The sequence below is a fragment of the Podarcis muralis genome, chromosome 17, assembly GCF_964188315.1.
Source record: "Podarcis muralis chromosome 17, rPodMur119.hap1.1, whole genome shotgun sequence".
NCBI classification, from domain to species: Eukaryota; Metazoa; Chordata; class Lepidosauria; order Squamata; family Lacertidae; genus Podarcis; species Podarcis muralis.
The window spans coordinates 14759167-14774324 of NC_135671.1; the positions used below are offsets into that span (position 1 = coordinate 14759167).

At 47.3% G+C, this 15158-nt stretch overlaps 1 protein-coding gene across 1 annotated transcript in view; it reads left to right on the forward strand.

The window, feature by feature from the left end:
* GRIN3A (glutamate ionotropic receptor NMDA type subunit 3A) overlaps positions 1 to 10990 on the forward strand; it is a 94727-nt gene extending 83737 nt beyond the window's left edge. Inside the window, exons 7-9 of the mRNA XM_077921182.1 lie at positions 720 to 884; positions 2088 to 2161; positions 8593 to 10990. Of these exons, the coding sequence (XP_077777308.1) occupies positions 720 to 884; positions 2088 to 2161; positions 8593 to 8956 (603 nt within the window). The 3' untranslated portion in view covers positions 8957 to 10990. The remainder of the gene's footprint in view (positions 1 to 719; positions 885 to 2087; positions 2162 to 8592) is intronic.
* Positions 10991 to 15158: the final 4168 nt, after the last annotated feature.

The window sequence follows — 15158 nt, forward strand, 5'->3', positions numbered from 1 at the left end:
CTTTATAGTAAGCTGGAACTGTATGGAACTGAACAGCTCAGCCGGCCTGCTTTTATAGCCAGCTGGCTGTCAACATTGTAACAACAACAGCCCAGGGTTTCCCGCCTAAATTAACTGATGTGGACCTGAGTGAAAACTATATACACAATACCCCTGGTGGCCAGGGTGAGAACTTCAATACATAACACCATGCTAGACCATCAGGCTGCTGCTGAGGAGCATCGCTCATGCTTGAACCAGGCCAGACCCCTCATCAGCTGTACTAACAGTGATACAGCCGCCATTTTGGGCCAGCCATGCTTGAATACAGGGTGTGGGTGTGGAGGTGTGGAGACATCCCATTTGAAGTCCAAATGGGACAAGGGACATTTTTGTCCAAAAATGAGGTGATCCCATTTTTCCAGGGATGGGTAGCAACCCTAATTTCAGCACAGAATTGCCTCTGGCTAAAGTGCCTCATGCTGTATCAGATGCTGGGGATGAGCACAAGCGCAGTGAAAGAGGGAAGGATAAAATGGGCATATGTGATAAAGAGAGGGGACCTGTTGCATGTTGAGAATGGAGGTGGATCTTGGGTCTGATTAGACCTGGGTGGGAGAATGGAGGTGGATCTTGGGTCTGAGTGGGGCAAGGACTTAACAAGCAAGAAGAAAACCAACCAGACTATATCCTTATTCCAGTTTTTCTAATGTTGCTCACTTCCTTTGTTTTCTTAACAGACACTGCAGATGGGCATCAAGCACTTTTCTGGACTCTTTGTGATGCTATGCATTGGGTTTGGCTTGTCAATTCTCACTACTATTGGAGAGCACATCGTATACAGGCTGGTCATCCCACGAATCAAAAAGAAATCCAAGCTGAGATACTGGCTTCATACAAGTCAGGTACTTCCTCCTGGTGTTAAATCACTCTTGTTCTGAATGGATTACACCACAAAACTGCCTTGGGTAACCTCTCTATATCCTCCATCCAGAGAAGCAAAGGTTTTGTTTTTTTAATTGTATTTATTTTATTTCATAAAAATTTAACACCACTTAACTGAGTGGGGAAAACCCTCAAAGCTGTTTACAAAAAGACAAAAAAAGAAAATGGGGGGGGGGGGAATCACAGCCATACTTCAAAACACAGTATCTCAGGGACCTCCTCTTTACATATGAACCTACCCAGACCCTAAGATCATCTTCTGAGACCCTTCTTAATGAGCCTACTCCATGAGGGTCCGGAGAATGGCATCACAAGAACGGGGCCTTCTCTGCAGTGGCTCCCAGTTTGTGGAATGCTCTCCCCAGGGAGGTTTGACTAGTGCCTTCATTATGTACCTTTAGGCACCAGGCAAAAACGTTCCTCTTTAACCAGGCCTTCGGCTGATTGACATCCAATGCCCTTTTGAAATGTCTTGGGGAGCAGGAGAATTATTGAGTTGTTCTTGTTTTTGTTTTTATTATGTATTTTGTGTTTTCATTTTGCGATTTTATGCTGTGAACCACCCTGAGACCTGCGGGTATAGGGCGGTATACAAATTAAACAAACATACATACAAACAAATGTTAAAATACTAGAGAGGATCAAAATTACTTCAACTTTCTAAGCATCTTGTCTAAATGAGAAAGGTTCTAGCTATCTTCTGTGGTCTCTTCCCCAACCATACAGCATCAGTGAAAATGGGATAGGTGGGATCGCTCTGAGAATCACAATGGTGGGGGTCATACACAAACAGCTCAGTACAGTGGTTAGCTTGGTTCTCAAACTTCTTCCGTTCCAGAAGTCCATTCGACTCCCGAAACGTTAAAAAACCAAGGCATGGTTTCCGACTGGCGCAGGCATCCTGGAAACAATAGCAGACTGCTGCATCGGACGTTTGGCTTCCCAAAAACATTTGAAAACCGGAACACTTACTTCTGGGTTTTCAGTGTTGGGGAGCTGATTTGTTCGTCAACTAAGCTGTTCGAGAACCAAGGTTCCACTGTGCTTCGCTTCAAACAAAATCGCAGCCTGTTACATGCAGCGTTCATATTTCCTATCCTCTCCACCCTAAAATGCAAGGCTGATTATGCTACTGATTAATTTGTGCCCTGCTTTTCCTCTAGAGATTGCACCGTGCTCTAAATAGTTCATTTATTGAAGACAAACACCAGCCTAAAGCAAAGCGAGTTGAAAAGAGGTAAGAAAAATGACTTTTAAAACCCCTTGTTTCCAGATGAATCTGTAGATATTGGCTCCCATGACACAAAACACTCCCCCTCCCCCCACTTTTTGTTAAGGAAAAGGAAAGAGAAACACTTGGGAAAACTGTAGTGTATAATGTGAGTCACACACTGAAGAGAAACTGAAAATCATTTTTATTATTGTGCCAAGAGAATCGTAAATCATAAAGAATGGCCTTTGGCTGTATGACTTTATATGAGGGAGCAATTCCATTCACATCATTTTATTATATACACACTATAGCTGTCTGACCCAGCAGTGACATGACAGTCAGACATGTAATCACTTTTTTTTCCCCTTTCAATGTGCTTGGCACACAAACTTCCCATTAAGACAACCACGTCTAGAAAAACAGGGGGAGGAACCCACAGTAGCAGCTGCACCCCTCAGTCGACTTCGTCATCTGTAGCAGCAGCACACTCACGGAAGGCAAATTTTTGAATTTGCCCTTTCGTCCCCCCCAAAAGGTCAGCATCCCAGTGCAGGTTTGCAGATGTAGGCCAAGCTGTTCTGTGTGGTCAAATCCCTTTCCTTATGTGCAAACCGAGGAATAGAGAAAGCCTCGCAATGCCAGGCATTGTACGATCTGTTCAGAAATTATAATTAGGCATACATTTATTTTCGGCCTTTTCAGACTTGTTTAAAAATTGCACCACAGTTGTGAACCTATTTTCTCCAACATTGTTACCGCTGACCTTTTTCAAAAAATAATAAAAATGTGCCCTTTACAACATGTTGCGTGTCGGCCACCCCAATAACTCACACATCACACAGAAATTTTTGTTTAAGGTTTTGGCATAATTTTGGCCACAACTTTATTAAAATACAAAAATGTGAGTGGTTGCTTAGGCATTGGTTGCAACTATCTGCCCCCACCATGGGGGACAGACTGACATTCCGCACGATGCGAAAGTCAGAAAAGGGGAATACACTTGGGGCTAGTGACAGAGCAGGGAACCTGCCCTCAGCCCACCCCAAATGCAACCAGGAGCTCTTGCAATGGCCCGAGCCTCCTTGACAGGGTGGACAAGCAATATTTAGCCCCTGCTTCCTTTAACGGAATCCCTTGCAGCAGCAGCATTAGAGGGGCAGGCACAGCCAATCCATGCCCCTCAACCAAACAAACCATAAACCAATGCCTAACCGCAACCTTACAAGTTGTGACAAGTTGCCACGCAGTAGGCAAAAACCAAATGGCCCCAGACAATCAGCCAGATGGACAAAATTCCTACCGGGCCCCTGCCCCAAAGCAGACGACCTCATGACAGGCATAGCAAGGTCAAGCGGACAACCCTAAATATGGGGGGGAGGATGGGCAATCCAATGCACGGGCGAAAAGAGGAAGCCCTAGCCTCATGCAAGGAGTTTTAGCATTTCTGGCTGTCAATCAACAAATGGCAACATTAACTTCTTCCCAACAACAAGGGAAGCCCAAACGCATCAGTGGCCAACAATCAATTAGCCCGCTCCCAACTTTGGAGTGTCCTGGCGGCCCCCACCGCGACACTTGCTCTCCATGAAGGAGAACACACTGTGCCATTGCTCTTTAAAAGGCTTAAGTATACAAGCTGGCATCGCAACACTGCATCAAGTTTGACAGCTGTGTTTTTAGTGCCCTGGCGTTACTCATGCCATGAGTCACACAAACTGTGCCTGCCTCTGCTTTTCCACGGAGCCTATTTTGCCTTCCCTTTCCATGTCCCCGTAACAAACCCAGCCTGACCGTAGGGCAAGTTTGGGAAATCTGAGAGAACTGAATCCCCGGGCAAATGTGACTTCCCAAACTCTCTTGATAGAAAGAACAATTCTGCATGAGATGGCGGGGCCAAGATCTTTCCAGCACGAAGGGTCGTGCACCATCATAAAAAATGTCCCTTTCACATTTGCTGGGTCTAATTGGAACCCTCCCAGCCCCAAGCCTGTTCAAACCAGCAGCGTTTCTGTTGCAGATTCACCGAGAATGTCCACAGGGCCATGCTGCTGAACCAGAGCACAGGCACCAAACTATAATGAATTAATGCAGTCGAACAGTGTAGCAAAACTCCCCCTCCATCCCACGATAAAACTCATTTATTCCTTTAGATAGCTGCTGCATTGGAAAACGAGAAGAAACAGAGGATTGATGAAAATAGCTGCTACTGTATTATTATTTCCCTAGGGAATAATACGCTGGCACTTTCTTCAATCATACATTTCCCAGAAGGCACAGGGGGTGTGAGTGTGGGTGCACGCACGCACACACACACACAGACACAAATACAGGTGGCACTGTGGTCTAAACCACTGAGCCTCTTGGGCTTGCCGGTCAGAAGGTTGGCAGTTCGAATCCCTGTGACGTGGTGAGCTCCCGTTGCTCTGTCCCAGCTCCTGCCAACCTAGCAGTTCAAAAGCACACCAGTGCAAGTAGATAAATAGGTACCACTACTGCGGGAAGGTAAATGGCATGTCTGTGCGCTCTGGGGTTCCGTCCCCAGATGTTTCATTGCGCTGGAAGCGGTTTAGTCATTCTGGCCACATGACCCGGAAAGCTGTCTGTGGACAAACGCCAGCTCCCTCGACCTGAAAGCAAGATGAACGCCGCAACCCCTTTGACTGGACTTAACCGCCCAGGGGTCCTTTACCTTTACCTTTTACCTATAAAAAACAAAGTACATGCACACCTTCGCCTCTTTGATAGTTTCAAGGGTATCAGGATTCATTTGCTTCAGTCAGCATAGATTTTGCTAAGTGCAAATTCTTTTGCCTAGGGGTCCACATTCTCTATGTGGATCTAGCAGAAGCAAGAAATCTTACAAGCGAGATTGTTAGCTGGCAGCAGGTAAGATGTTCGCCATCTGCCGTCAACTCCTGCATCCCACAGACTGGGATGTGCATGGTTCTCCACTTCCCCATTTCATCCTAACAACATCCCTGTGAGGTTGGTTAGGCTGAAAGACCAGGAATGGCCCAAGGTCACCTAGTGAGCTTCATGGCTGCATGGGGATACGAACCTCTGCAAACAAATTGGGATCTGGATAGCAAAATTCCACAAAATAGAATAACATGAACTCGTTTTCAGAAAACTTACCATAGCTAAACCAAAGATGTTTTGACCAGAGGTCTTCTTCAACTGTCTATTGTAAACATGCACACAGTATATAAGATTTGCAAAGCATACACCAGTTGAAAATACTCCGTACAATAAGAGCAAAAGAAGGAAACAAACTTAAATTTGAGTAATAAGGCCTGCAAACGTTTAAAAAATGATGTGATTAAAACGTTGTAATAAAATAACTGAGATGAAAATGAAACAATGTCTGATAAGTGGAGTATATTTTAGTATAGGGCTGCATATACCCAACATTTTATTCCAGAATCAGTGGAGACTGTATGCTTGTTTCTTCTACGCGGTTCACACACAATCTGTATCTGCGGCATACTTTTGGCCCCTGTTTTCATTTTTGAAAACAAAAGCTCATTGCAGGTGGATTCTGCACTGCCCACAGTGTGTCTGTGCTTAGCATATGCCCCGGGCCATTTGTGTTTATTGCTCAGCTCTTATCTCTTAAAAAGAGTCTGTAGAACCGAAATCTGAAGCCCTATGGGCTGGATTAAGGCCTGGACATTTTCTCTGTAGTTTTGTCGATGGATGCCGCCTCCCGGGAAAGCAAACAACAAGGGAAGGGGGGGCTGGTGGACTTTCCAGCTGGATGCTGTTCAAAACAAGATGCTGAACTTGATGGGACCTTAGTTTCATCTAGCACGGCCTTTCTCAACTTGTATGTCCCCAGATGCTGTTTAACTACAACTCCCATCACCCCTAGCTAGCAAGGCCAGAGCTCAGGGATGATGGGAGTTGTAGTCCAACAACATCTGGGGACCCACAGCTTCAGAACCGCTGATCTAGCAGTATTACCACATTTGCATCGCCTGCATACACACATTGGAAGCAAGATGTGGCCGAGAATAGGCGGAGGAAGAGTTGGGGGTTTCCCATTACTTTACCATTGGCACAATGTAAGTCAGGGCTGGGAAACCATCATCCCTGACCATCCTGGAGATTGGCATACCCTCCAACATTTCTCCTATGAAAATGAGGAAGTCTTGTTCAATAATAATTATAATAATAATAATTAATGAAATCACTTTTATTTGATTTTACAATACAAAATTGTTTTTTAAAAATCAAATACATATCCATATACAGAGATTCCTCCAAATTTCAGGACTTCCCCCTATCCCCTCCCTGGAGTCCCATTTTAAACATTTAAAGCTGCATCTTATTCCATACTCTATTACAGTGTTTCCCAACCTTTTTGGGGCAAATGCACACTTGTTTGATGAAAAAAATCTTGAGGCACACCACCATTACAGCCCCGTGACGTCAGCGCGCAGCGTCATGCCGGGAGGGAAGGGCGCCGGGGCGCTGCTGCTGCTGCCGCCGCCGCCGCTCCCGGCAGGCATGGGCCCAGCTGAGGCGGCGGCGGCTGTTGTGGTGGTGGCGGCGATAGCGGGCGGAGGAGGGGGCAGCGGCGGGGTCGAGGTGGCCGGCGGCGGCGGGGGAGGCGGCGGCGGGTGGAGCAGGAGGGCGGCCGCGGCCGGTGAGGGAGTAGGGTTGCCCGGGGCTTGAGGAGCCGTCGCCGGGAGTTGCTGCTGCTGTTGTTGCTGCTGCTGCCCGGACATGCCGGCCTCCTCCTCGTCCGCTGTCTCGCGCTCCTCCCTTTTGCGCGCGCTGCCCCGCCGCCGCCCCATTGGCCGGGTCCTGTCAGCTGATCCTGTGTTATTTCCTGTGTGTGTGTGTGAGGGGAGAATGGAGAGAGAAACCTCGGCACCACCACCGCGGAGCCGCCCCCGGCTCGACCCGGATCCTCGCCGCCGCCGGCCCGCCTCTCGCCGCCCGACTCGCCCGCCTACCTCCCACGGCACACCAGGCAACGCCTCGCGGCACACTAGTGTGCCGCGGAACACCGGTTGGGAAACACTGCTCTATTATATCAATCCATACAGTGGTACCTCGCAAGACGAATGCCTCGCAAGACAAAAAACTCGCAAGATGAAAGGGTTTTTTGTTTTTTGAGCTGCTTCGCAAGAAGATTTTCCCTATGGGCTTGCTTCGCAAGACGGAAACGTCTTGCAAGTTTGTTTCCTTTTTCTTAACACCGTTAATACAGTGCGACTTAATACAGAGCAACTCATAGCACGCACTGTGGTAGCCTTTTTTGAGGTTTTTGAAGACTTTGGTGATTTCTGAAGCTTTTCCAAAACTTTTCCGACACCGTGCTTCGCAAGACGAAAAAAATCACAAGACGACAAAATTCGTGGAACGAATTAATTTCATCTTGCGAGGCACCACTGTATTTTCCATCGTATTTGTTACACTACATGTGAAATCAAAATCCTGCCAAAGTTTTCACCTGCTTACAGTGGTCTTTTAAATAACTTACACATTTCCCCCATTCTTCTGTAAAGTTTTTGTCCTCTTAGTACCCGAGTTTTCCAGTCAGCTTTGCCATTTCTGCATAGTCCATCAGCTTGGTTTGCCATTCTTCTCTGGTAGGGACTCTGGTATTTATACCCTGTCCATCTGCCTGGGATGCCCCAGCCACTCTGGGTGGCTTCCAACATATATGAAAACATAATAAAACATTGGACATTAGACACCTTCCCTATCTAGGGCTGCCTTCAGATGACTTCTAAAGGTTGTATTATCACCTTGGCTCGGGGGTCACATAACTCCATACTCCAACATTTCTCTGATGAAAATAGAGATGTCCTAGGGTAGGGTATGGGACGCGGGTGGCGCTGTGGGTAAAAACCTCAGCGCCTAGGGCTTGCCGATCGAAAGGTCGGCGGTTCGAATCCCCGCGGCGGGGTGCGCTCCCGTCGTTTGGTCCCAGCTCCTGCCCACCTAGCAGTTCGAAAGCACCCTTAAGTGCAAGTAGATAAATAGGTACCGCTTTATAGAGGGAAGGTAAACGGCGTTTCCGTGTGCTGCACTGGTGCAGGCTCGCCAGAGCAGCTTCGTCACGCTGGCCACGTGACCCGGAAGTGTCTCCAGACAGCGCTGGCCCCCGGCCTCTTGAGTGAGATGGGCGCACAACCCTAGAGTCTGTCAAGACTGGTCCGTACGGGCAGGGGTACCTTTACCTTTACCTTTTAGGGTAGGGTTATTATTATTATTATTATTATTATTATTATTATTATTATTACCCTTGCATACGCTGCATTGTCCATTGACCAGTAGCCATTTGTGGGAGAAAATCATTCTGGATTGGGTTTTTTTTTTTTTCATTTCCTTGATGGACAGTATCTGTTTGGCCATTTGTGAAATTTTGAATGCTTTCAGCAAATATTCCATCACATTAGGTAGGGCAGAAATAAATATGACTTCTTCTTTTTTTTTTGCAGGTCCAACGCAGGGAACAGCCAGCATTCAGTCTGGAACACAGCCAGCCCAAGCAACTGCCTTCGGAAGAAATACATCTGCAGTGAAGAGAGCCAGAACGAAGTGGTGCTTAAGCAGCAACAGTCGCCACAACAGCAGCAGCAGCAGCAAGACATCCCTCTCCCCCTCCTGACGAGAGACTCCCCAGCATCGCTGACCACAAACGGGAAAGCGGACTCCCTCAACGTGGCCAGGACCTCTGTGATCCAAGAGCTCTCTGAGCTGGAGAAACAGATTCAGGTTATCAAGCAGGAACTGCAGTTGGCCATGAGCAGGAAACTGGAGCTGGAAGAGTTTCAGAGGACAAACAGGACTGCGGAGCCCTAAGTGGCTGGGCTCCGGCCCTCACAAGCCCTCTCTTCCCTGTAACTATTCATAATGCACTTTTCTTTCTCTCTCTCTCTTTTTTTTTTTTTTTTTTTTTTTTTTGTAATGCCAGAAAGCAGCACCGGAATCAACAAGCAATACGGCTGCTTCCTGCAAAACCAGCATTTTTTTGCAGAAGGCGCCAGCACCCTTGGTTCCCTCTTCCGGGAACATTTCAAAGAGGCAACGGCTCCGTGGGAAAACTTCGCCCTCCATCTGAAGAAGGGTTGGCCCTCAGGCTGCAGGAAACGCTTCCAAGCCTCTGGGGGATTCTTCCAAGCATCCAGAACACACAGCTCCCTGGTTTTCTTCTTGCCACGCTCTCAAATGGAATCCCCACTTTTTAGCCCTTTCTGTGCTTTTAAATTTTTTTTTGAAAGACTTAAAATGATGATTCAGATTTGTGCGTCCTAGTGGTGCTTTGTTTGGAGTTTGCTAGTGGAATTTGTTACGGCCTGCCTGGGGGTGGGGGTGGGTGGGGGGAAATACACCTTTGTGTGCTGAGGAACCCCAAGGCGTTGTTAGCGTGAAACTTTTCTGTTAATTTCATTAGCCAATCTCAACAACACTGGTATCGATATCCCCCTATGCTGGGCTGCTGAACAGAACCACTGTAGAGTTGGAAGGGACCCAAGAAATCATCTAGTCCAGCCCTCTGCAAGCCAGGAATATGCAGTTGTCCCATATGGGAATCAAACCTGTAGCCTTGGTGTTATCAGCACCAAGCCTTAACCAACATGCAGGCAGGGTTCTCGTTTTTCCCCTGTTGGGGAGCACTCAACATGTGGCTTCCCACTCTTCCCATCTTCAATGGTACAGTCCAGAACTCAACTGCCGCATCCTGGCTCTGGTGTGTGGATCAGCTCTCAGCGATCAAATACAATCCGACATCTCCTTGCCAACCTCTGCCCTCTTCCCTTCTCAAAAATCAGTTGTCAGGGCAGGGCCCAGCCACCCTCAGGTTCTTTCAGAGAATCAGCAGGCTTTGTACTCCGGTTTTCCACACAAAAAAAGAATATTTTAAAATTATTATTTTTTTGAAAAAAGCTACAGATAAAATTATCTATTGTATGGTTTTTCTTGAAGTGTTTCTAGTTTTCCAGAGTGCTTTTATCTATTTTGCCTAAGATTCCCAGTCATGATTTCGGGACCTGTTGTTTTAAAGCTGTTGATGGGGAACCTCTGGCTTATTGGGTTGGTCTAAAAGCCAGCGCCATGGCTTTAAATGTTTTTGAAGCACGACGTGGTATCCTTCCGTGAAATGTGTTGTGTAAGTTGCCGGTGGTGGCTTGCTCTCCAGTTGTCAGTGTTTGTTCTTTATGCGGGTGCTATGCAAGCAGTGGGTGCGAAAAAATGTCCAACGGCATACAACCAAACAGGCAAATCATCCCACCAACACTCCCCCACAACCCCATACATACATAAGGAGCAGTGACGTTCAGTCGGTGGACTAAGGGGACTAGATTAGTCCCCTAAACGTTCCCAGTAAATTAGACTATCAAAGCCTGGCGCCTCCTTCCCCCAAAACCAGGAAGCTTCTGCCTGACTTAGGGAAAGAAACATGATGCTCTGAAAGATTCAAGAACCATTTTACCCTCTTCCCAACGTCCACCTGGTTTTGGGGAGGAGGCAGCAGGGCTCCAGCATCCCTTCAGGCCTGGCGACTCTTTCCCAAAGCCCAGGAAGCTTCTGTCCGGTTTAGGGAGGGAGGTACGATGCTCACACACGCAACATCCCCATCGCCCTTGCGAGCTGCTCCCCTACGAAAAATTTCACTGTACACCACTGATAAGGGACAAAGATTCTTCTACCGGCGTGGGCCATTTAGCATGTTGCTTTGAGACATACTATATCCCTGTTTCCATAGGTAAGGGGTGGAGACTCTCTAGCCAGAGGGACATATTCCTTCGCAAGCGGTGCGTTCCAAGGGGTGGGCGGGGCAAGAGACAAAAGTGGGTGGAGCTATCGGGGTAACTGTGACCTTTATACAGGGGGGGGGGGAATCAGAGGCCTCACCACATCTCACCATAAAGACAAGCAAGAGGAATTACCACACTTCAAAGAGTTAGAAGCATTCCAAGGGCTCTACAGTTCTGGTGGATTCATTTGGCCCTAAATAAGTAAATAAATAAATAATATACTTATACCCCACCCATCTGATTGGGTTACCCCAGCCACTCTGTGTGGTTTCGAACAGAATATAAAAGACACAGCAAAACACCAAACACTAAAAACTTGCCGATACAGGGTTCCCTTTCAGGTGTCTTCTAAAAGTCGCATAGTTGTTTATTTGGTTGAAACCTGACGGAAGGGCATTCCGCAGCCAGGCGCCACTACCAAGAAGGCCCTGTAACTTCACTTCTCACAGTGAGGGAACCATTGGAAGGCCCTCAGAGCTAGACCACAGTGTCTGGGCTGAACGATGGGGATGGAGACGTTCCTTCAGCTAGGCCTGAGGCTCCCTGCCATACGTGTTCTCATGCTACTTCGGGTACCAGGCATTTCTTCCCTCACACAGTTAAGGCAGTTGCCTGCTTATGTGCCAAACTGGCCACATATGCCTTGCTTGGGAGCCAGTGGAACTGAGGACTCTACCCTTACCATAGAGCCAGGGTGCTCATTATGTGGAAAGGCAGGCAAGCAGTGAGCGAGGAGGCAGGAATCATGCCAAAGTAGCCTGCTTACCACGATTGGGCAGCAGGTTTACTTTTCAAGTTTTTCTGTCTGCTGCAGGGCAATAAGGGGAAAATATAGGGCTACACATATGCCACATGGACTTCCCTATGCATCTTATATCCATGTGTGGAACTTAAAGGAATGCAGCCACTGAATCTTGGCTCACTGCTTTCTCTGAATCCCAAAGCTTGAGAACCCAATGGAGGTATACTGGCCAATGCCTAGAAGAATAGCTTATTGGTGTGGCATCTGCCTTGCATATAGTCTCAATCCCTGGTAGGGTTGGGGAACTCCCAAATAACCACTGCCTGTCCGAGCTAGATAGAGCAACGGTCTGATTCGGTATAAGGTAGCTTCCGATATTACTAGATAGCATCTCCCACTAAGGGCCACCAGGCAATTTTACCCTACCAAAAAAACCCCTCTCTTTCCCTCCTCTTCTGGTACATATGACACTTTCTTTTCTTTTGTTCTTTCAATTATCCAACAGAAAGCCAGCACTACTAGACATTCAGCAGCTTTGGTGCCAATTAATGAAGTCCACCCCCAACTTATACAAATCAGCTCTGGCTATCGTCTCCCTTTTCTGGTTGGAAACTCCGGTTGGTGGGTTGGTGGGGGTCAGGGAGGTGCTGGTCATGGTTGTATGTTTTTGGTTTTGAAATAAATTTTAATAGTATTTTTTTTAGGCTGGTTGATTTGCATGATGGGTTACTGTTGCTGTCTGAAGAGCAAATCCACTTTGATCAAGGGAGACGACCAACCCAGGATCCCAGGATTGCCTTGCCTATAATCATCAGCAACCATAGGCTTTCAGGTGACTTTTATATGCTGATGTAATGATAGGAAACTTTCACACATGGAACAAGATCGTGAGACAGTTAAAAGCACACCCGAGTCCTGCTGAAATTTATTAACACTGGGGTGTTTGCTGCAGCAGAAGCGCTCCTAGCTAAAGGAATGCACACGGCAGCTAGTTAACTCTCTACAGTGGTACCTCAGATTAAGTACTTAATTCATTCCGGAGGTCCGTTCTTAAACTGAAACTGTTCTTAACCGGAAGCACCACTTTAGCTAATGGGGCCTCCCACTGCCGCTGCACGATTTCTGTTCTCATCCTGAAGCAAAGTTCTTAACCCAAGGTAATATTTCTGGGTTAGCAGAGTCTGTAACCTGAAGCATATGTCGCCTGAAGCGTATGTAACCCGAGGTACCACTGTATTGGCAAAGCTGACACAGCAGTTTCCACGGCCCCAATACCCATGCAAAACATCCTAGCATCTAGGCATCTGTTCCTAGGTCTGCGTTCTATGGAACAGTTGCAGCAACAGTGAGCTACTCTCCCTCCATCAGCTTATGTATCTTCCCTCAATGGGCTGCTCACACACAGCTGGAGTTTATATCCGCTCCTTCCACTTCAATTCTCTTCTGCTTCTGGGAGACAGTAGTGAAATTACAACCCGACTGTTTCATGTTTAAAAGATCCCCCGCAAATACAGTTTGCTGCTCTCTGGCACTGAACATCTTCCATTTATGCAGCCCATACACCAGGAAGGACAGCTCAGTGGAAAACAGATCTCTTGGTTCTATCTCTCCAACCGGATGCCCAAAGCAAGTTCTGCAGGGCTTCAGAGTCCTTTATGTAAGCAGTACATTCCAGGATGCCAGGAAGCGAAGCAGTCAAGGGTGGTGACTCACACTGATCCTGTAAGTGTATTAACAGCTGAAAAGATTTTGAAACCTGCCTCCAGCCACCCGAGACAGATAGGATGGGCTAGAACATGAAACAGAAACTCACACTATGCACAGGTTTTATGTGGCACATGCCAAGTTTCAATTGGGCCACAACTGTCTGTCTCGACTGTCAGGAACTCTTCAAGCAGGTAGAAGTCCGTACGCCTCTGATGCGCAGCTGACAAATCCTTCTGCCCTGTTCGTCTCCTGATGGGCAGAAACAGCTCAGCAGCCTGAAGTTTGAGGCAGCTCTTGATGGATGCACTACAGAACAAATATTTCAGTTGAACTGTGACTGGCAAACCAGACACAGAAAGGGCAGAAGTTAAAACGTGGCCCATGTTAATTCTCCTACGATAAAGATGGGATTCCAGGTATGCGCTGGTAGATCTCTGGTTGATCAGCAGTAGATCAGGCAAGGATTTCTGGCTCCCTTAATTTATTGCAGCACCAAAATTACTTCTCATACTCTTAAATTATGACAAAAACTCAGGGCAGCTAGGAATAGATGTTTCCTTCTGTAGGCCTATATGTATATATTGTTATTCCTACAGAGATGGGATCCCAGGGGTCTTGTTCGTCAACCAGGGTCAGTGCTCCTTTGGAGAAAAGACGACGCAGCCGATACTGTCATAGCTTTAGTATGATTTAGTCACATATTTTTAGATGGAGTCCAGATCTCACAGTATGGTCCTCAAGAGGGGGTTGGTTCCCCAAGATGGATCTGCCTTTTCCCAGCTATTCCAAGCCTCCTCCAAAGACCCCAAATGCTTCCTGTAGATCCCAGGGGTGGATCTACAGTGGTACCTCGGGTTACGAACTTAATTCATTCCAGAGGTCCGTTCTTAACTCAAAACCGTTCTTAATCTGAGGCGCTTTCACTAATGGGGCCTCCCGCTGCCACCGCTGCGCAATTTCCATTCTCACCCTGGGGCAAAGTACTCAACCCGAGGTACTACTTCTGGGTTAGCGGAGTTTGTAACCCGAAGCGTTTGTAACCCAAGGTACCACTGTACTATGAAACTAATGAAGCTTAAGCTTCACGGCCCCTAATCCCAGAGGGGCCCCAGAAGCAACTTTAGTCTACATTGCTTAAAATTTAGGGGCCTAGTAGACCCAATTTGAGTCACACGACTCAACATGATTTTTGTTGTTGTATATACTTCAGCAATCCTGAAGTTTGAAAGTCAGTAGCAGAGATGCTGTAAATCTGTCGCGGAACAGTGTATTGGCCCTACACAAAGAGGGCACAGCAGAACGCTCAACACACTCAGGATATTGCTCAAGGCTGCACCATCTCTCTATCTACACACACACACACACACACACACACACACACACACACACACGAGAATGTGTATGTCAACACCCAGGGCTGTCAGGTGAACCAAGGATTCACTTCTGCATCTTTCCTCTTCTGGTGCAGCAAGGCATGCGCATTGGTCCAGAGGCAGAGATGGGCCCATCACCTTCTGAAACCTCAAGCTCTGTTATGTGCACGTCACTAGAAATTCTTGCCTCGCTTCAGAAGGTCAGGATTAAGTCCAGTCTTAAGCCTGGGGTGGTTTCATTTCCATCATTTTTCTGCCCACACACCAGTGCCTGCCTACAGTGAGCCTTTAAAGGGTTACACCAGGTCACCCTGATACAACCCTTACTGTGTGTGGGACCATCGAGACTCCACAAGCTTCTCAGTACACACAACTGCAAGCACGGACATACACAAAACAGTGAGACACTTTGAACCGGGAAG